Raw genomic sequence first — 22440 nt, forward strand, 5'->3', positions numbered from 1 at the left:
AATCAGGTGTAGATCCTGTAGCACACAGAACAGACCCCTTTTCACCCAGACAAATCCTTTATAGATTATTTCTTAATTCTATATCACAGGTTTGGAAATTCTGGTTCTAGCTTGGTAGCTCCCACCAAAGTCAATGAGGCCATTTTTTGACAGCTTTAATACCAAATAGACCCGAGGTCTTCTTAATCAAAACCAATGAAAGTCAAACTTTTAATGTGAGCAAATGATTTAGGATTTGACACAATGTAAGTTTAAAGCTCTTTATTTAACATTATGTTGCTACCTTAGAAATGGATGCAAATAGTCATCTTTCTGGGAGTTACTTTGGAGAGGTGGATGTGCAAATTTTGACACTGAAATGCATCTCCCAGTGGCCTCTACTAACAGCTTGAACCAGAGTTCAAGTTTCATTCCGAGGGAGTTGGAAAATGATACATTAGAAAACATCCTATTGGTGCTGTTCTTCACTCTGCATAAGGAAATAACATAGGAAACCCTTCTCCCACTTGGTTTCCTGTCATTTTTTTAAACTTGTTAGTGTAATTCCCCTTCCTCCTTCCAAACTGATTTATGTAATCAGTTCTTGATAAAACTATGCTCTTGAAAAAGGTACTCCAGTTTGAATTTCAGTCTGAGAGCAAGAGATTTTTCCTCTTCCTGTTATTTTTAAATTTAAACTTGAAAAGGCAAATTGCAAGTCCAACAAAGTGCATGGAGATTATATGGATCTATGATCATGGCACAAACTTCAGGAATCAAAAACTTGTAGAAAGAGACGTTTTTGGTTCATTCTGGTCTGGAATCCCTCTTCAGCTTCCCATAGTGCTGACACTCTCTTAGCACAGTCCTAAACTAAATCCTGATAGATGTTGATAGAGTGCTTCAATTTCTTAATCTAACTGGTTTAAAATTGGACCATCAAAATAGGAAATTCTCATAAAAAGCTCACAGTCTTAGTGCCTTTTTTTTCAGTTCACGCAACTTTTTAAATTTACCCAAACAACGCTTTTGCTTTCCTTTGTTTTCAAACATGAACCTTCTCCCAGTAATTTAGATGACATGATTTAAGCTGACGTTAGTCACTTGGGATGACTTACAGGGAATTTATCCATTAAAATAAACCATAAATGGGGTTAGGAGTGCCGTTTTATCACATGCGTACATTCACTTTCTTCTTGCCAGGCACAGGCAAAACACAAAGGAACACTTCAGAGGCCCTGGTCCCTTTTATTTCTTTCTTTTCAAATAGGCATATTTCTAAAACCCAGACTTGAAATTTGGCATGGCCACAGCTCTGTGCAAAAAACATCCTTTCTCTTGCCCTTTAGACAAATAACTAATGTTCTCGCTTATTCCTTTCTTCTTTTTTTTTCCTTCTTCTCTAACAAATCTGGATAGAAAAGCCATGACGGCTAAATTCCATTTGCTCTCTCCTCCAGTCCTTAGTGTTACTGTTATGAGTGCAACAATCATGATGCTGCCACAGTGCTGAGGTTTCTGAAATACAGGAGGTGGCACCATCCAACTTGACAGGGGGACAGAGAAAAACAAGATCATGTTATCCCCTCCCTTCAGATTTTCAGCCTAACTATGAGAACAGTGATAGAAGATGGATTTTGATGGGCAAAATTGTGTGGAAATAATGAACAAAATGGTAACCACAATTGCCAGCACACATAATGTCTGAGAAGCTTGACTTTTGCCAGGACTTTTGCAAGAGATTTATGGAGGGATTTGAAGAGGAAAAATAGGTACTTCTGTAGAGGCTTGTTGTGGAGCCTTTTTGCAAATGGGAAAATGCCAGTAAGTGCTTCTTTTCAGATTTCATGACATGTTGGGCTGATGAGAGTTAGTATTTATCTTCACCAACACAAAATTACAGATTACAATTGAGAGGGAGCAAGCTGGGAGTGGATTGGAAAATCAGGACAGGCAGCCTCTGTTCAGCATGACAGAGCAGGAGGAGCGGGCAGTCAGCACAGGTGTGTGGTGAGGAGAGAGTTATCATCCTCTGGCTGGTGCTGGCATCAGGAAAAGTGTCTTCCATTTGTCAGGAGACAGGCAAACCTGCTGTCATATGAGGAGGGCTGGCTGAGAAACTGCACCAGTGAACAGAGCAGCTGTCCATCCATAGCATTAAGGTGAAGAGTCAATAAGCTTTGGGCACAGATGCAGCTCTGAATTTGAGGCTGCTGTTGCTGTCTCCAGACTGTTCATCACAGCCAACTCCACCCGAGCTCACTTTTCACAGCCGCTTCCTCTGTTTCTGCTCAGGCTATTTCGGTGCCTCTTGGAGACAGTCCAGTGGCCACATAACTTCCTCCTCAACAAAACATATTCTCCCGTTTCAGCTCTCTTAGATTTTTTTTTCCTCTCACTGACTTCAGAGCTAATCCTTGACAACTATTTCCACCAGTCAATAGGTTTGGTATCTGTATCTGAGCCCTGCATTGTACTGATGCACCAGGACTTAATCTGCTACTAGAACTGACTTCTTGCATTCAGGCAACAAAGGCATTCATAACACACTGTTCGTTCCATACCAATTTCTGCATTTGCTTTTCAGGAAGCGCTTTCGAAGATGGCATAGTCATGTATTGCAATAAACCCCCCTCAAAAACGTAGAAGAAACAGAAATACGCTTTAAATAATTGCAATCCTACATTGTTGAACTTGTCTTCACTTGGTTGAAGTGAAATTATAAATGAGCAGCCTAAACTGTATTCACAGAGGACACTTGCTTTCAGTATATTCCTCATTCTCAATTCAGAAAACTCATGAGCTGCAGCCTTGCCATCTTCTCAATAAGATGAAGCGATGAGCAAGAAAGCAAGTCTAGGCTAGGCTGTGTCCGGTCTGGAGGGCTCTGGCAAATTTGAAAAAAATTATGATTTTGTCATGGAGGTTTCAAAAAAAACCCTATGTATTTTACTAGAAATATCAAATACATTCCACTTTCACTTTTTTTCTGCCTTAGTTAATGAAACTTAAATGCTCAAACCAAAGCAGGGGCTTGCAGAAGAGACCTGGGGAAGGATTCATTTAGTCTATAAAGCAGCCTAAGATTTGCAGTTGTTGCTGCTGGTTAGAGGAGTTGTCTCTAACTTTCTGTCCTTATCCCTCTCCATATGATCCACTGTCATCCACTTGATATCTCTATTAGAGAAAGTATTGCCTGCCCCTCTGGGTCAGCACAATGCCTTTATAGCAGGATTCAGCCCTGCTGTCAGAATGGGATAGGGTGTGTTTGATACAGGACGCTTTCAGCATACAAAACATGCATAAGATGATAACCTGCAAAGTAAAACTGTTCCCAGAGTCAGTTTCAGGGATGCCATTCTCCCTGAAAATTCTACTGACCTGAAATAATGTTTTAAAAGGCTGGTTTAGCATCTATTATCAAACAGAATGTGAAATACAGATTGTTTTGCTCTTCTCCCCACCCCCTGAAATAGTTTCACTTTAGAAAATGTGATATATAGTGCTAAATACACAGAAAAAGAGTGCTGTGAAATTAGGACATAACATTCTGTTTTCAGTATATAGGCTGCAACATTGTCTCTTTTGGGTTTTGATTCCTTACAGAAAGAGATGTCTGCCATTCATCCTCATTAACAGTTTGCAAGTACAAATAAAAGTCAGCTGTGGATGGAATATTATGACGGCTTCCTCTATTCAGGACTTGATGCACTTACATGTAAATAACACTGAAAAAAAATCCAGACATTTGGTACTTACATATGTCTAATTGTCCAACATGTTGGATAAATATTATTTGAGACTCTTTTCAGTAACTTGTTTCTGTGAAAGATAATGCCTAATCTTACTACATTTGTTATTTCAAAGTCTACCTAACTAAATTTGTTATTACAAGTGCAGAGTAGTGAGCAATTAATGCTTCATTTTGAGTCTTCTCAAATGGAATTAATCAGGCTTACATTTTCTATATTGAAATTGTTGAAGAGAAGACTGAAAAGCTCAGAGCAGCTGCAGAATTCAGAAAGGACAAAGAGCTGAACTTGCACTGCAGATATGATATTGCTCCAGCTTTGCTTCCATCTGTGAATACAACATCTGCTTTTGAGGAAGTGAAATGAGAAACTGCATGAATCAATATAAGGATGGTTTCTATTTCCAAGTGTAGTCCAGGGCATAGTGTTTGTGAAAGAGCATTGACAGGAGGGTTCCATTACTAGTAGAGCACAATTTTAAATTCAACATCATGATTAATGAGGAAGCTAAAGAAAGAGATATAATGATTATGTTGTAATTTAGTATCCTTTCATGATAATTGCTAAGGTAAATGACATGTTACTCATCCACATACTCACTATCTAGCAAACATCATACCTCTAGCTATGTATTAATGAAAAAAGTGTGCTTTGCCCCAACAATTTTAGAATTAATAATTCAAATATTCTTCTTTATATTAATGTAGACTTCAGTACTTGTATACCATCCATTAACCTCAGGTAGCATTCATATTCTTGCTTCCCATATGAAATCCTAAATGGTAAAGCATGCCATATAACAGATTTGTACTGAGGTGTTCAGTGTCACCCATGAATTTACTTTTGCATCAACAAAACCTCCCCTAACGTGTCTTTAAGCTCGTAGTCATCACTACTGCTCCTCTCTGGAAGCATGGTCTGTATTCTCTTTTCCAATGCCTAGTACTTGTGGAAAAAAACAAGATTTAATGGGGGTGCATCTCTTTCTAGTATGCACCACACCAACTTTCTACACAAAAGCAGTCAGCTGATGCTTCAGCCCTTGTTTCTTAGCCCCATCTTGGGCAGAGTAGTTGGTTTTGAGGCGCCGGGTTCATTGGGGACCAGAAATTCATGTTAACAAAGAGAGGCCTATCCCAAGGACTCGACACAGACTGAGCAAGCTTTGTTACAAAAGCTTAGTTTGGAAGGAGCGTATAATGGAAGAAAAACTGCATTTACAGTTTTGCATCATGCATTCAAAACAACTTCAAAGGCAAAGTTGTTCTTGGTTGCGTCCAATACTTATTACATATCAAGCATATAAAAAAACATCACCATGGTTTAAGATGTGTTTACATGTGTGCACACATTGCAATCTCACCCTCCAGGGAACTACTATGTTTTCTTGAAAGTTTATAGCTCACAATTACCGGAGCCCAGTGAGTTACATTTTCCTAGCTGATTTCCAGGAGGCCGCTTTCGGCTGCTGCCTCTTGACGAGCCCCAGCGTTCCAGCTCCCTTGTTAGGCTGAGGACACGTATGTAAACAAGCATCTCCAAGGTTTCCCTAGTTTCTTCGTGGAAGTGATGGGATATTGAAAAGTGGAATAATGAGAAATTTCACCAGCTGAATGATTCACAGTCATTTGTGCCTTTCAGATGGCCCAGCTGTTCCCTCTGACAGTAAATGGGAGGGCCAGGGCTCAAATCTGTTTGGCATTGTGAATGATTGTTGAAAATGACGACCTTGGTAGTGTAGCACTAGATGCTGAATTTCCATACTGAAAGAAGCCTGAAGTGATATCCAGGGTTAGGGACACAGGCAGGAATATGAACTTTGTTCTATTTGGGGTGACAGGAGGAGTGAAAGGGGCATAGTGGTCAATATATTCATGTTTCTTTGTATTTGAAAATAAAAATTTTTGCTGTCTATGAAAACCAGTTTATCAGATTGAGCACTTTGTCTCTGAAAGGCTTCCCATATAACTCCATCTCCGTAGACTTCAGCTACTACTTCCTTAGCTGGCTCAAGCGATGGAAATTTGTCTTCTGTTTTGTTTCTTTTGCCTGAAATTTAATCTGTACACGCAAACCCTTGATCAAAACTGAATGCTAAAGCAATTCTGCCACTCTCCTTTGCACGAAATAGTGCTTACTCACAGAAATACTCCTTTTGAAGTTGCTTTGTGGATAGATAGTCCAGAGGGCTAAGAGATACTGTACTTGTTGAGCAAAGGCCATATTCTGATGTCACCAGATATGGTATTTCTGAATAGTCTTTTATGCTATTTTTTACTTCAGGGTTCTGTAGGAGTTAATTTTTTTTTTTTTTTTTTTTTTGGTATGTAAAGAGAACCTCAGGGGTTCAGAGGGATTTTTGAGAAGGGCAACTCTGAGTCCTAAAAACACCAGTGGAAAGAAATACTGATTCACTAAACAATGCAGTATAAGACAGAAGACACAATTGACTGTCTGCATTTTCCTCCTAATATTCATAAGACATGAGCGAGTATATAATTTCCAGAGTTTTTAAATAGCTACTTATTTAGATCACCAGAAAACGGCCCCATCCCACATAGGATGCAAAAACCCAGTGATCCACTATTAAATGAAGCTGTTCCAGATAAACTGTGAGCCAACTGACCCTGGAAATTTAGTACCCAAGTTGCGTGACTCGAAAATCTGTTCAAAGCAAGGCATGGCTGCAGGCCTTGACTGTTGTACTTTAGTAGCCATAGTAACATGGTCTCTGGAGACCTAATGCTAGTGAATTTTCCTTTATTTCAAGGAAGAGTAATAAGAGAAATGTGCATTGGAACTCATTCTCTCTCTTTTTTTTTTTTCCCTCCTCTTTATTTTTACTATGCCATGACCTTGACCAAAATATCTTTGAAGTATTTTCTGGCTGATTTTCTGCTATGAGACCAGGAAAAAAAATCAGGATATATAAAGGATCTTGCCAAAGGAAGTCCTATCTTCCTCAAAATATTTGCCTTCATTCCCAAAGAGAATCTCTTGACTAATAAAGTTTCAAAAACTTCTTAATGGAAGGAACTGATAACTTTCATCTCACAGCTACTGCAGGCACCAGAATAATATCATACTTTCTTTGAACTGACAGATTAATTGTTTTTTTGTTTCAGTAGCAGGTGCAGCTTTTCGTGAGTACATAATTGGATGTACATGTTTTTTCAAAAGAACACAAGCCCCTATCTGGTGCCAAGCTCTCTTTTTTTTTACATTTGGGAAAAAAGTCCCACATGATTTCATTTTTTAAGTACAATGTAGAAAACTCATGTAAGTGTTTTTAAAAAGCCAAATACAAACAAACAAATGTTCACAATACATACTTAAGTCTGTCTCACATGTTTCAGCTATTATCCTGGATTAGAAATTCCATCTGTCATTGAATCCATATGGTTTACCAAATGTCAGTTTTAAACCATGTATTTTTTGCAGATTTGAAGTTAGTTGGTTTTTTTCATAGAAGTTTTAAGGTCCATACTAATAGTTTTGCATGTTTGTTTCTATGTGTGCATGTGTAAGAACATGCAATATTGCAAAAAAATTTTAGTTTGCAAGTGGACTGTACTGATTGAAACACACTTGTTGTACACAAAGCAAATACCACCAACATTGAGTTGTGGAGTTTGGTTATTTCCCCCTCTAAATACCAGAGCCCCATTTAGGCTGTCCATAATTTCTGCTGAGAGGATTAAAGTGAAATGAGAGGAGTTCCCCTCACTTCTCTGTGCTGTCCCCTCAGTGCCCAGGGCAAACATGTGCTTTCATTAAGGAGTGTGAACTGCACAGGTATGAGGCTGCTCCACGTGCTCTTTCCTGCTTCATCTCCCCAGGTTATCCATTTCCCAGGCACGTGGCCGCTGTGGTTCTGACACAGCACACCTCCTCTTCACTGTCAATGAGAGAAAGCTATTGCTGAGATTTTATTTCAATAATGGAGAATGTTTAAAAAGCATAAGTGGAGCCATATACTTTGCTGTGATGTTTAATGTGAGATGTGGTAACTTAGAACAAAAAAGCTGGGAGTAGTTTTCACTCATTCTTTGGACTGAAGCTGTCTCTCCTACTCAGTCTAACAAGTCACCAGGCTTCTGGCCAGAAAAATTGAAAAAACATCTATGCAGTGTTTCTGTAAAGGATTTCAGTATGGAGTTGTATTTGGTACCTGAGAGATTTATCTGAGAGGTTGGAAAGATATTTCCCTACTGATTTGCGATCACCATTACCCACTCGGGGTGGGTCATGTGCTAGCAAACACCCTCCTCCTTATCCCCACCTCTGGTAAGTAGATAAGAAAAGTATAAATCCCAGCCCAGCTCTGCCTCTATTGAGTCTTCTGTGTTACAGATGTCTGTTTCCCCATGAACTACAGTTTAGGGTAATACTGAGAAAGCAGAAGAATTTGCAGGCATGGATAAGACTCATTGGTGTAAAGTTTTACTTGATATGCAGCTTGTCTTTTTTTAATATGTCTGAAGCAGCAGCTAAAATTAATTTAGAGACATGGAATTTGTGTTAATCCTCAACTTAGTCATGTGGCTCCATAAAAGTTGTTTTAGCACCAAAGTGGATTTTGCTTTCCCTGCTTGCAGGGCAAAGCATCTGATGTCTGCAGTTGGGGTAGTGAAAACCAGAGGGTGCTTGTTTAAGAGACACAACCTCAGGAGAGGACATCAGCATTTTGAGAACAAACCAAAAACAAAGCAGGGGAAGTTTGGAAATCTCTTCATTTACATACATGCTTCAAATCCACACTTGTTTCTGGCTTAACCTAAACACATGGCTCCTTGAACTCTTCCTCCACTTCTTCTTCCCTCTCCCTCCCTCCCACCTCTTTCTTAATACCTCCTCCAACCTCACAGATGTAGTTTCCAGTACACTGATCTGAATCCCTGGAAATATACATGGTCCCATTTCCCTTTCCAATTTTTAGAAACTCGTGCACCCAGTCCAGCCTGACTCTAGCTCTATGGAAAAAAATGTGTAAAGAAAAACCTTCCTGCTTTCCACTGTGGGGGAATCAAGTCTTACATTTTAAAGGTAGAGACTGATCTCTTATGTATGTGTCTAGACCTAAAGACTACGTACCAATATGTTAATGAAGAGTAATTTTTTGAATAGATGAATTTATCTCTTGATTCGTACAAGCAATCCTTGACAAAGGCAGATATTACTACAGGGGCTGAAAAACTCCAGCTTGCCTACAGAACAATGGAAGGTACATTTTAAGGATGTTCAGCATGATAACATTCAGATCTTGTGGCCATTGTTTAAGCTTTTCCAGCTTTTCCAGAGTTTAGTGTATTAGCTTGCATAGCTTAAGAACTTTTATCCAATTATGTACATTTCTTTCATTTTTTTAATGTTCTTAACTTCTACCTGGTCCTGTTTCATGGGCAGGACTCAAAGTCTTTTAGAATATGCCTGGTAAGGGGCACAGACAAAAGGGAGCTCCCTTAAGTGTCCCACAGTTATCTTTATGGAAAATTTTAGTCTATACAAATTAAAAGGCCTGCCAGATGTTCAAAATGTAATAAAATTCCTAACATCACATCACTAATGGTTTCATTGTTATGAAGACAAGTCCAAAGAGACAAGATGCCAAAAATGCTTTCTTGTCTCCATTTGACATTGGAAATGCATATGACAGATACCATACATGCAAGGTTCCTCTCAGTGCAGTAAGAGGTGCAGATGTGAAGATGCAGAAATCTTGACACATCATCTTCTGGTTGATGAGGTGCTGGGACAAATCTGGGAATTTTTTAGAGCAGGAAATAGCACCAGTTGAGCAAATTCTTGTGCTTGAAGAGTTGACAAGAATAATTAGTATTCAACACAAGCACAGCTAGGCAGAGATCACTCTTATTCTTCAAAGGATCTGCACCTATGGAGCTGACCTGGAGCAAAACAAGATTTGCCATTGACTGTTCTTAGAATTGACTTATGGTTGGTGCTGACCTGATTGAATCACTTGCTTCTATGGCCATTGAAGGCTCTCCACTACTTCTCTCCAGTCATTGTTTCACAGGTTCTTCAAGGCACAGAGCCTCCAGCCAAGTGTGGTCCCATGGGGCCACGTTTCCAAAGGTGCTCCACATTTATGATGGGAGCCAAACCTTCTGAGGAGGTCAGTCTATTGTGCACTGAACTCTTGAAATTCTGCCCACCATTGTCACAGTGGGAACAGCTTTCAAGCAGTCTTGGAAATCTGGTCCTTATTTAGGAACCAAAAAGAGAACCAAGCTCACAAGAATATGTCAGTGTATCTGGTTACTGAGCAATTGAAAATCTGTCCTCACTGTATTTCAGGATTAACTCAGGATTAATAGGCACATTGAGAGTAAGGTGAAGCAAGGATAATAATAATATAGCAGTATTTCAGCAACAGCTATTTGAACTGTAATCTCAAAGACCTCAAAACCAACACACGAGAGGATCTAGACTGCCTTGGAGTGCAAGCCTGCTGGAGTAAAGATATGTTACCAAATTTTTATCAAGGGCAGAGAGGCAGAATTAGTCAGTCCTCATGCAGCATGAGGACAGACTTTTTATATTAATTGCATTTATGCAATTATGTTGTGTATGTATTTTTATAGCAGCTTAAGAAAAAAGCCATACAGAAAAATACAGATCTAGTTTTAGAGTCATGGTTAGAACAGCACATATATTTAATTTTACCTTTGGATATTATAATTATTATATATTAATTAATGTATATATATTCAAAGCAATTATTATGGAATGTGCAGTTTTAAATTAAAAGGAAAAACAAAGTAGTTGACACTTGCTCTTAAGCTTTTAATTCTATGAATTAATGAGCAAATATAATTATGCAGACCATTAAGCAGACAATAAACTAGTAATGTAATATGGTTGTTATACTGTAATTAAGTATTTTAACTTTTTTAGAAAAGAAAGAAAGCATGTTCCAGGTTGTTACTCATTTTTCATGGTAGGAAAGAATTTCGTGTCCAACTTTTTGCAGAATGAGTTTTTTCTTTCCTAGGATATTCTTAAAATGATTACATTTATACTAATTTTATTCTTTATCTTCTGATTATCTTTCAACGTATTTTATTTTCCTTTTTCAGTCACTGAACGGTTTTGCCTTGGTGGTGAGTGCAGATGGAATGATATTCTATGCATCATCAACAATTGTGGACTATCTGGGGTTTCATCAGGTAAATATACTCAGAATTACTTGGAACACCCAGTCACTGACATTGTATTGACTTCCTTGTCAATACATATATTGTCAATATTATAAATTCTGCTATTATTTGTAAATGCAGCACTATATTTTGCATGCCTTTGACTGCTGGTTAGACATACACTTACTGAAATAAGGTTATTTTACCATACCATCTCAGACTAATTTTTTTTTCAATCTGACGGGTAAAGATTTATTTCTTGCAATTTCCTTTTATAAAGCTTTCATTAGCAGAAACATGATCCGTTATAAAACTAAGATTTAGCTAGAAGTTTCTTTTCAATTTCAATATAAGATGCTGCTTTTCTAGGCTGGCTGGCTCTGTGTAATAAGTATATTCTAAAGTCACAGAATAACAGAACCACATAGTTGGAAAGGACCTCTGGAGGTCATCTAGTCCAACCTCTTGCTCAAAGCACATCTAGGTAGAGCCGGTTGATGCAGGACTAATCAAACTTTGAGTTTCTATGACTCCTCTGGAAGATGTGTTCCAGTGTCTAGCCACAAAGACTGTAATTTTTTTTTTTTGCTTATTATTAATTCCCAGCTTCCCATATGGCCACTTGTGTCTGTTGCTTCTTGCCCTCTCACTTCTGAGAAGAGTCAGCCTTTGTCTCTCTTCCCCTGATCATTTGGTTGATGCAGACAGCAGTATGTTCTTTCTGTGGTTTCCCCTTCTGAAGGCTCAATAAACCCTGTTCTTCTCTCCTGGGTGTGCTCCAGCTCTCCTAAGTGTTTTAGTAGCACTCTCCTGGGCTCATTCTGACATTCTAATCTCTTTCTTTTCATGGAGTACTCAAAATTAAGAGAGAAATTCGCCTTTGCTGAACTTCCTGAGGTTGCTCTCAGCCTATTTTTACAGCCCACCAAGGAGCTGCCGTGCCCTGCCCAGCTAAGGGAGGGACCCTCTGCAAGCCTGCTGAGCGTGCATTCTATCCCATGATCCCTTAGTCAAGAAATTAAAGAGAGTTTGTCCCAGCATAAATCCCTGGGGGATGCCACTAGTCATCACTTGCCAGTTGGATGTTTATTGCTCCCATTTGCATATGTACAAAAGAGTTAAGAATAGAAAGAATCATCTTAGGATGTGAAGGGAGAAAGCAGATGTTGAGAAGTAGGGGTCTTTGAAACGACTGTCCTCATTAAAGCTGCTCTGAAGGCGTCCTACACCTGCCATCCTTTTAAGCAAACTCTCAATCTAAAGAGAAGTGGCTGCCCCCCTACAGTTACTAATTAACCATTCCTTGTTGTAATTGTTTCAGACTGATGTAATGCACCAAAACATATATGATTACATCCACGTGGATGACCGCCAGGATTTCTGCAGACAACTGCACTGGGCCATGAATCCTCCCCAGATGTTGTCGGGACAGCAGCTACAGTCAGAAACAGGTGGGATTGTGCATGTTTGTTGGAAACATGTTGGCAACATGGGCACCACTGTACAGAGGTAGAATTGCACTCCACCTACACCCGTATCAGTACCATCTCCAGTCAGATTCTCCACTGGAAAGACGCATAGTGGCCATTTATTTATGTTATTGTCTCAGAGGTGACATTTCTTCCTGATCCTGGGCATTTATAAGGCAGAGTGCTTTAGCCACTGGTGCTCCAAAGTTGTTTCCTTTGCTTTTCTCTAATGTGCCTACACATATTCTTACATGCTCAGACTGAGCAGCATCATTTCTTCATACTGCCAAAATTTGCTTGGCAACAGATCAGGACATCAATAGTTGATTGATGCAAAAGGTTTCTGTACAGAATCACCATGGAAGCATCACTTTCTGCCATTTGTTTTCCCATGCAAAATGATGTAGACAGGAGCCTTCTGAAGAGCAAATAGGTTTAGCAATGCACCTTTTCCTCTGAGGCTTTACTTCCCTAGGATGGGAATTGGATGCCTGCCCTCAAAGTTACCTACATGAGATATTAAGCTGAAGTCACAACTACACAACTTACAATCAGGTTGAGATTGTTAACCTTATAAAGAATTATTGATCCCAGCCAAAAGTATGCATTTCACCAGAAGGTGAGGTAGTAATTGAGGAAACAAATTGGGAAGTATAGTCACCAGGTGAGTGGGGAGAAACTTGCAAGAAATCCTTCAACAACATCTACAAAGTCCTCCGGAACACAGTCTTGAAACTTTGGTGGAAGTTCTTGCATTTCCTGAAAAGCCATTTCTGTGTTATACAAGTCTTATAAATACCTGAGGAGCTTTGCAAGATTTTGTAGGAAGTCTGCAGGAAACAAGCAAAACAACATGCACTACTATTTCAAACTATAAAATTTACAAATATTTGGAATTTTCATCTTAATGTATATTGCGGAGAATTTCAAGTCTTGAGTTCATAGTTTTGTATAAATACTTGTGTCTTTTGGGAAATATTTCAAAAAACTTCACTTGTACAAAAAAAATCAAGGAGGTGCAACACCTGAACGTTAGCTAAAAATCTACTGTCCATTTTTTTGTTCTGTTTTTTTCCTAGGATTATCATTTTTCCTTATTTTGTTCTCCTGTCTAATGCATTTTCTGCAATCTCTGATCTCAAAACCAGCAACATCTGTTACCCTGTTTTGCATCATTAAAAATCAAAAAAACTCAGGAAATAAGGTCCAAATTTCTGAAGAAACTCACCAAAATCCCATTGCAGAGCTTTTATTTTCTTTTGTTAGAGCATGTGCAGATGCATCTATACATGACACCTTTGAATATTCGCCGATCCATAAAGCAATTTTTAGCAATTTCCGTAACAGCTTCCTCAATTGGCTACAGAACATTTTCATTATTTCTTAGTGTGATCTGATATATGTTGCCTCCACTGTTGTTCCTAGGAGAAGAATATATTCTCAGTAAATTGTTCAAAGCACAAGAGAATGACAGCATGACAACAGATTATTCTTCCTTTTTAACACGCTGTTTCATCTGTCGAGTTCGCTGCTTGTTGGACAGTACTTCTGGATTCCTTGTAAGTACAACTTCACTTAGATCACTGTGGGCATGACATAATAGACTTAAATTACTTCGTATGAAAAATTCTTCAACATAAATATTGTGGAAATCCACGGACAGGATAGAGTTTTCTTTTGCTGTGCACTAGCAAGAAACACCTAGGATAATTATTAATATGTGTAAAGAATGATGGGAGAAAAGTAGATTGTAATATTTGAAACTGAAGGACTTTAAAAATGTTTATATTTTAAGCTCTCTTTGACAATATCTGTCCTCAATTTGTACTGGACGTAGTGCAAGGGTGGCAAGTCTGAATTTCAGCAATTAACATTTAAGCCCAAAGTGTTTGCTTTAAGGAGAAGGAAAAATAATTATCTGTTTTTTCCTTTTGTAAAGAATCCTTTAACAATAAAAGCCAGAATTAGAAAGTCTCTTGCATGCTCCATACTAGGAGCAGTTCATTTCTAGATATCACTTCTTCTCCATTTCCTTAGTAAAGACCAATGCTGTTTCTACTTAGGGGAAACTCCAGCACATGCAAAGAAAATGAAACTATCAGCATGAGACTGGGAAATGCAAGTTATTCCTCAGATGCTCATTTGCTGGAAGGCTGTGGGTCTCAACAGCCATCATTTCTGCATCCCTGCTTTAATCTTGTAGCTCTGGAAAATGCCTAATTCAAACGGGCTGATTTTTCACTGGGCATTTTTTGGTAGTTAATTTTTTCACTGAGAAGCAGCAGCTTGCTATTAACTTGAGCCCTGCCTTCTGACTACACAGACACTTGAGGCAGGGATGGATGGTTCCTTCCAAGCTGTGCACTATTTATACTTCCCAGAGAAAGTGCAGAATAAGAGGAAAGAAACCAAGAAACCATCTTGCTGGAGAGAACAGAGCGCAGAAAAAGAATGGTTCCAGCTCCAGTGGGGTACAGAGGAAACAGCTCAGTGTTTGCACCACTGTACATGGTGGCAAACAGAATGTAAGACAGAACTTCTACTGCTGAGCACACAAGAGAGAAAAAAACTCTCAACCAACCTTAAAAGTCTCATCTTACTGTTGATAGTACCTCCACCCACCCTGTCTCTAAAATGGCATGGTTTAAATTATATGAAGAAAATGAAATTCATAGTTTCAATCGCTGATTCAAAACTGGTTTTGGTGTTAAATGACACAGTCTATAGGTTGTACTAGTATTTTAAATGTTTATACAGGAAATGCTTAAGTTGTTGGGTTTTTTCTTTTTTCCTTTCTTTTCTTGACTTTTTTTTTTTGTGGGGGGGTGTTTTGGTTTTTTTTTTTCCTTTTTTTTTTTTTTTTGTTTTCTTTTCTTTTGTTTGTTTTTTTTTTTTTTTTATATCAGACAATGCAGTTCCAAGGCAAACTAAAGTTCCTCTTTGGACAAAGGAAGAAGTCCTCATCAGGAACCGTACTGCCACCTCAGCTGTCCTTATTCTGCATAGTGGTACCACTTCTGCTCCCTTCTGTGACAGAGATGAAGATGAAAAGCCTGCTTGTGAGAGCAAAACACAAAGCTGACGATGCAGCAGCAGCAGCGAACACAAAGTATTTACAAATTAATCTTTTGGCATTTAGTGAAGATTATGGGCTATTAAGCATGTAAAAAACACAAATTATACTAAATAGCTCTCCATTTGAAGACTCGTTCTTAGAAAAGGGAATAATTTATCTGGATTTACTATTGAACATGAAATAAATATAATACAATTACTATAATATAGCATAATAGAATGCAAGATGATGCAATATATTGTACTTTATTTGTAATAGCTATTAAGTAATTTATTTTGATATAAAAAAATTTGTATTAGAAATTGAACATTAAGATATCTTTCTAACCTTCAAAAGTTACCAACTCAGTAAACCAGCTGTAAAAGTGGAAAAGAAAAAGTACTTTTACTGTGAGTTTTCTAAATTCAGGATCTTCTGCTAACACAATAATTTCGACTTGGGCATTTTGGTAACAAACAAAGGAAAAGGAAAACTTCAGAAAGCTGAATGTGTGTGTGGGGGGTGTGTTCACAAACAGTCTAATGAGTTGTATTTGGTGTATGCATTTATCTTTCAACAGTAGTTTTATGAACACATAAATTAGCAATTGCACTAAATGGCTTGGGGGTGATCATTTGGCAGCAATCACAAAAGATCAGGACAGACTGTGTTCAGACTCATCTCCTTCCTAACATTTTTGTTACTCTTCCATGGCAGAATTTGTTGACATTTGGGGCTAGGATCGTATTTTCCCTTATTTGCTCAAATATAACCTTACAGTAATGAGTTCTATTGCTGTGAAGGAAAATGCTCATCAGTATCACTGACACTACCATAATTTGGCTTTTAATTAGATTGTGCTTGTGTATGTGTGGATTCACTATCCAGATGTACAATGTGGTTCTAGTACATACATCCTTTTGAGAAGAACTAAATTGCTGGAAGTCTGATATAATGGACTATGCAGGCTTTTGGAATAGAGTTGGAAAGTCATTTCTGCTTGCCAGTTTTTCCAGTGGCTCAGGTGAAATTAACTGATGATCAGAACTGAGCTCCTAATAGAGCAGTGCTTTACTACCTGACTGGACAGTGGCCAAGGGTCTGACAAGAATGAAGCAACCATTTATCTTCAGTGTTTCCTCTGGTTCGTGGTAGCATGAAGCATGCTTTGGTACCTGAAGCATGGTAGCCAAGGATGGTGGGCAAATTTACACAGTTTTTTTTTTCCAAGGGTCTTAATGCAAGGAAGCATTTGTAATTCTGTACTACAGACAGTGCACCCTTTTAAAGCCCAGACTCAAGCATTTTCAACTAAAGATTGGAAGAAATATACTCAAATCATATGGTGCTTATTGCAAATTGAAGTAATGCCAGCTCTTTAATTCATTGCTGGTCACTGTGAAGTTACGTACCTCGAACGTAACTTGAATAGGAAAAGAAGAATATACAGAGCATTTGTCTCAATTCCAGATGAAATTTATTTTTCCAGATATAGTAACTCATAAACAGAATATTCCTAAACATAACTATTCCTCTTAATTGAATACAGAACTCCAGTCACACACTAGCTGGAACAACCAAATGATGCAGGAAAAGTAATTATTTAGTGCTAGTTACTACATACTTAAACCAAACACCTTTGCTAACAGCCACCAGATTGAAAATCCTATCTTTTAGAGTCTGTGATTCTACTGTGTTGTCATTCACTGACAAGGAATTTTCCACATTTTCTCCCCTCAACAGCTCCAGTTCAAAAGGCAGTTCAGGACTTTGTGAAGCAACAGAATTATATGGAAGAAACAATCACCATGAAGGTGCTGCCTTCACTAATGCATTACAGATTGCTGAAAACCAAATCAAAGGTACTGCTAAGAACTTCTAGATTATGTACAGTTTATGGAAAAAGAACCTCATCTTTTATTTTCTCCTGATAAGTTTTTCAGGTTTTGGTCCCAATGCTCTTTTTCTTCTTCTTCTCCCTAACACCTCTTCTTTTAAAAAACACGAAAAATTGTCCACCTCAAGAGATAGCGCAGAATAAGTCTGTGATTTCAGAGTGGGTAGAAAATTTACAGAGAAATAACCAATCACGGTAAATAGTAAGTAGTAAATAGATGGTAGTAAAAGAATACACAACATATGCTTACCTAAAAGTGGCAGCACTGAATTGAATAAGTTTATGTGAAAATCTTGGTAATTTATAACAATATCTATTCCTCTTTGATGAAAACTGGAAGATATGTTACAAATGTTAGTTTTCCCCAAAGATTAGAAAACAGAGGAAAATTAGAATGCATTGTCTTTAAAACTCATGATGTGCCCACAGCTTTGGCTCATGCTTTTCCAGTGTTTGGCTGTGGAGAAATTTTGAGAGTCTAGGCTCTATTTCAGCTTTTACAATGGATAAAATTTTGATGGTAAGTCTACCCCACTGGGCAATGTCTTCTTGAGCAGAATTGTACTCATCCTTCTGTCACATCTGCTGAAAATCTTTAATATCTTTAAAATCATTCCTCTCTTATAGCTCCATTTTTCATGGGTACTTGTGGGTACTGCTACTACTGAGATGAAAATATTAGAAGGAATGACTATCACCGTAAAATCCTTTGTTTCAGTTTAAGTGCCTTACTAGGCTTTTCAAATTTTAGTTTTAAGATGTAATTTGCTTCATTTTGTGACATATTTTAGATTGTACTTTCCTATGCTGATGCTTCTAGGGAAACAAAATCTTTGAACATTTGCAGTTTAGCTAACAAAAAATACTTACTACTGCTTGTATCAACATCTATTTTCTTTTAAATTATATAGCAAAGAATAACGGAGAAAATGGCATTTCTCTAGTCAAAGTACAAACAAATGAAGATCACTGGGTCTGGGTTCAAGCTAACACTCAACTTCTGTATCGAAGTGGTTGTTCAGAATATGTCCTTGCCCAACAGCAAATGTTAAAGTAAGTATATTTTCCAGTACTAAAAAGAAAAAAAATAGGAAAATGAATGCATTCTTTTTGTATGAAATCTTTCAAAGCGTTGTAGTAACCTAAGAGAAGAGCTGAATGAGAAAAATTTAGTTTACTTATGATATGGAAACCTATTTCTGTCTTGGAACATATGAAATTGCAGTTACAATCCTAAACAATATTTATTTTCTGTCTTCAACCTTTTCTTCTCCTGAAGTTGAGTATACAGATACATTAACACAGAAATAAATTACTTGATTGTTAATATTTGTTCTTCTTGCACAAAAAAATATATTTTGGGTTTTGTTTTACGTTGCAGCTGAAAATGTAGTGTCCTAGTTTTTCTGCTTATCACCATTTGACTATGTTAAGCATTTTTTTTTCCTTCATATAAGACAGTTGAGCTCATGTTTTCAGTTGTGTATGTGCAACATAATCTAAAGAAGGGTACTCATATTCATTGTATGATTGTAGGCAGATACATGTAGTTGCCTGTAGGATGAGTCACGGAGTGTAAGATAATCTCACAGATTTGCACTGAGAGAGGAGTTTTTGGATGAGTTTCACCCTTTACTCTCAAGTGGGCTTTGCATCCTTCCCCCAGGGGACAGTCTGTTCCAGTTCCTCTGGGCCTTGTTGAGGTATCTCTTCAAGCTGGTTTGTGGGAAGAGATAAGAGAGTGGACTCAGTGAGTTTTACATAGCCACCATCTGGCCCAGTGTCAAAAATGTGGCTGTTCTCCCAGATGTTTTTCCTTTAGAATGTCTTGCAGGTGGAAGAAATGAAAAAAGTCTTTGCACTTTCAGAGTAGATATTCCTTGCAGGTGATGTATCTCTCAAGATCCACATGAATAGCAGGGGAGCTCTCTTCTGAGGATGCTGGAACTTTTTACCTTTACTGGGATGGCACAAACATCATCTTGCTGTGTCAGGGAATGAACTTCTATTAAGAAGCAGATTAAAAGGGGCTGTTTCTTTTATTAGTTTCTCTACTTTCAAAATGTTTTTGTGCAATTAAGCATGTTTATTTAGTTACATTTTTGCTTTCAGAGAGATTAAAATCCTTCCTTTATGCTTGATAGTTCCCAGAGACTGAAGTATAACAAGAGTTGCCTTAGTGATTATTTTCAGTTCTGTCTTAGTCTGCAATAGACTTTGTATTTGCTACAACTTTTTTTGCTGTTGTTGTTAAAATGTATGGTGCCTTCCAGGAAACATAGATTCTTTTGGAGAATTTTCACTGGATACTATTTCACTGTAAAATTCTTCATTTTGGGGTTTAACTTTTTTTTTTTTACTATTGCATTTTGTTCAGTCCTCTGCTTCCCAATTTGACCATTTTCTGAGAATCGTGGTCTGCAGCAAACTTTTATCAGCCCATTTGCATAACAATATAGTCAATAATAAAAATAAGAATATTTAGCAGAGGACTGAAAATATTTAATGCCTCAAAAAAAAAAAAAAAAAAAAAAGAGCGAGAGAAAATATTCCTCTTTCATGGTGCACATCATTCCAGCGGGATGTTCTCTCTTTGTAACAACACGGACTCCCTCTACTGGAAAATCCTTTTCTTGCACATTGATTCAAGGAAAACTCAAGGAAATATTGAGTTCAATAATCAAGGAAAACGTTCCATTGTGAATGAAGAAAAAGCCTTCTAAACCCCTCAGGAGCTCTTCAGGTTTTCCTAGGCAGTTTCCTATCGAGATGTCTGCTTCTTGCTTGGGGATGCATGAGGTGGTTTCATGGCACTTGATCCCTCAGAGTTGAGAATCAGCACATTAGTGAATTCAAGACCTAAATCCCAGGATTTGGACCCCAGTTCTGAAAACAGCTGCTTTGGGCATGGAAGTGCTCAGGCAACACCCTCTGCCAGTGTTCTTCTTTAATGTTGAGTACTTCAGCTGGAGGTCATGGAAAATTAATTCACTGGCCATCTTAGAAAACAAAAGGCAGCATAAATTAAGTTAGACATATAAAACAAACATACACCCAATATGAACATCTGTGACTATTTGGTTATTTTAATTTAGGCAAAATTTTTAATTTTAATTTATTTCCTCTCAGCTGTGTTCTCAAAATGTAAGATCCCCACAGTTCTCCCTCAAATCACTCTGATCAGAAGGCTCTTATGTGTCCAAATAACTCTTTGTTAACAAAATATATCTCATTTTAGATACTACTTGCATTTTATCTCTAGAACTTTCTACACACAAATATTATTTAGATATATTTTAAGGGAAGAACAAAAGTGTAAGGGAATTACTGTATTGTACTACAATTTTTAGGTTCTTTATTGAACTGTGTGCCTGAAATGGAAGAACAATGCATGAATTCACATGGAGCAATGCCTCAGAAAGTTAGCTGTGCACACACATTGACACCCAGAGGCAGGGACACTCTTTTGTTCTCTCAAGCAAATGCAAAGATTATGTGCACAAGAGTGTGAGAGTCGTATTGAGCACAATATAGGGCTTGCAATGCATGTTGAGTCACTCTGTACCCTAGAAAATAACAATTTAGAAAATTCTGATTGACCTGACTTATTTTTTCTGCTGTTATTGAAAGGGAAGAAGATGAACAACTGAAGATACTAAGTGGTTTTGCCAGTTTGAAAGGAAACCTGGAGGGGCTTTCCTATAACAGTGCCATTGAAACTCTGGGCCAGTGGAAGCATCTTAACTGGGCAGCAGTGAAGAATGAACCAGATAATGTAAAAGTGAAGTTTGAGCCTCATACTAATGGTGAGTGTTTTATGCAAGAGGAGCCTCTCAGTTCTAACACACCAGTTTTAGGCATTCAAAACAACTGCACCACAAACAGCAGCTGGACTTTAAGAAACTCCAGTTCTTGTTCTATGAGCCAGAGAATGAACACGTGTGCAAACAGGAGAGCTGCATCATTCTACAACAGAGACCAAAATTTCTTAAATTTGGCACCAACTTGTCCTTCCCACTGGGGGAGCGCCGAAAACGGCCAGTCCTACTCGGGGCTCCAGCAGCGCTGTGCAGAGAGCTATGCCACAGACCACGGGAAGCTGCAGAGACCCTTCATCTCCTCAGAGTCTCTCTATGACACAGCCACTCCCTTGGAGATGCCCATCAAAACAGAATATGACTCTGATTCTGAAAACATCGCCGATAACTACCTGCTCCCGCAAAGCCGCGCCTGGCTGGACGAGAGCGGCTCGCTGAGAAAGCCGGGGCCCAGCTACCCCGGCAGAGTGCACCTCAAAACGGAGCCCGACCTCTGCCAGCCAGCCTTGCCTTGCCAGAAGCCAAGGCACTGCCTTTACACACCCCATAACTGGCAATGCATCGTAGCAAATCATCCCAACAACCTGAACAGAGCCGGCAAGGGCTCACGGAACAGGGAGGCGGCCCCCTTTTGCCCGCAGAACTCCTCCGCGTGCTTGGAAAGCATGCCCGACCTGCCACACACAGCTTGCTACGGCCACTTCTACAGCCCCAGCCCGGGGGAGGAGAAAGAGCAGATTAATGAGGTGTTCAAAATGCCATGTGAGTTTAAAAACCCCTGCTTGGTTCAAGCAATCAAGCGTGAGCCCCTGGATTCTCCGCCGTTATCCAGCAGTGGACAGAACAGAGTACACGCGAGCTTCCCTGAAAATACGTTAGCAGGTCCTGTGCCTCATAAAACCACTGAATGTACATTTTTGCAATAGATTTTATAACATTTGAAATATTTATAATGTTAAAAGCAAGAAGTTGTAGATTCTCTTCCAGTTGAGTTAAATGACTTACTAAAATCAAAAGCCAGTGGAAAGATTTTGAGAGTGTGTGTGTATGTGTGTGTATGCACCTGTGTGTGAAAAGAAACAGACACAGGTATGCACAGCCTACCCCCTGCTACTGCCCTTCTTTTAGTGATCTTTGGAAAGAGGAAAGAAAGAGAAAACCTCAGGCGCAGAAAAATAATCATTACTTGCTGCACAGGTATACCTGATCATTTTTCCTTATTCACCTTTCTGCTCTTGTCTGCAGTTCATTAGCAAAGTCTAGCAATTTCTGTTTCCTTTGTTTTGTTTGTTTTTCTCAAGCTGATGTGA

General features: G+C 38.5%; 1 protein-coding gene across 1 annotated transcript in view; it reads left to right on the plus strand.

The window, feature by feature from the left end:
* The window catches only part of AHRR (aryl hydrocarbon receptor repressor), a gene marked incomplete at both ends in the record, with an annotated part of 62718 nt that extends 40662 nt beyond the window's left edge, over positions 1–22056 (plus strand). Inside the window, 7 exons of the mRNA XM_084209421.1 lie at positions 10832–10921; positions 12213–12342; positions 13786–13919; positions 15267–15469; positions 17159–17277; positions 18224–18365; positions 20943–22056. Coding sequence (XP_084065547.1) covers positions 10832–10921; positions 12213–12342; positions 13786–13919; positions 15267–15469; positions 17159–17277; positions 18224–18365; positions 20943–22056 — 1932 coding nt within the window. The remainder of the gene's footprint in view (positions 1–10831; positions 10922–12212; positions 12343–13785; positions 13920–15266; positions 15470–17158; positions 17278–18223; positions 18366–20942) is intronic.
* Positions 22057–22440: the final 384 nt, after the last annotated feature.

This window comes from Fringilla coelebs (assembly GCF_963513975.1).
Source record: "Fringilla coelebs genome assembly, chromosome: 1".
Taxonomy (NCBI): Eukaryota; Metazoa; Chordata; class Aves; order Passeriformes; family Fringillidae; genus Fringilla; species Fringilla coelebs.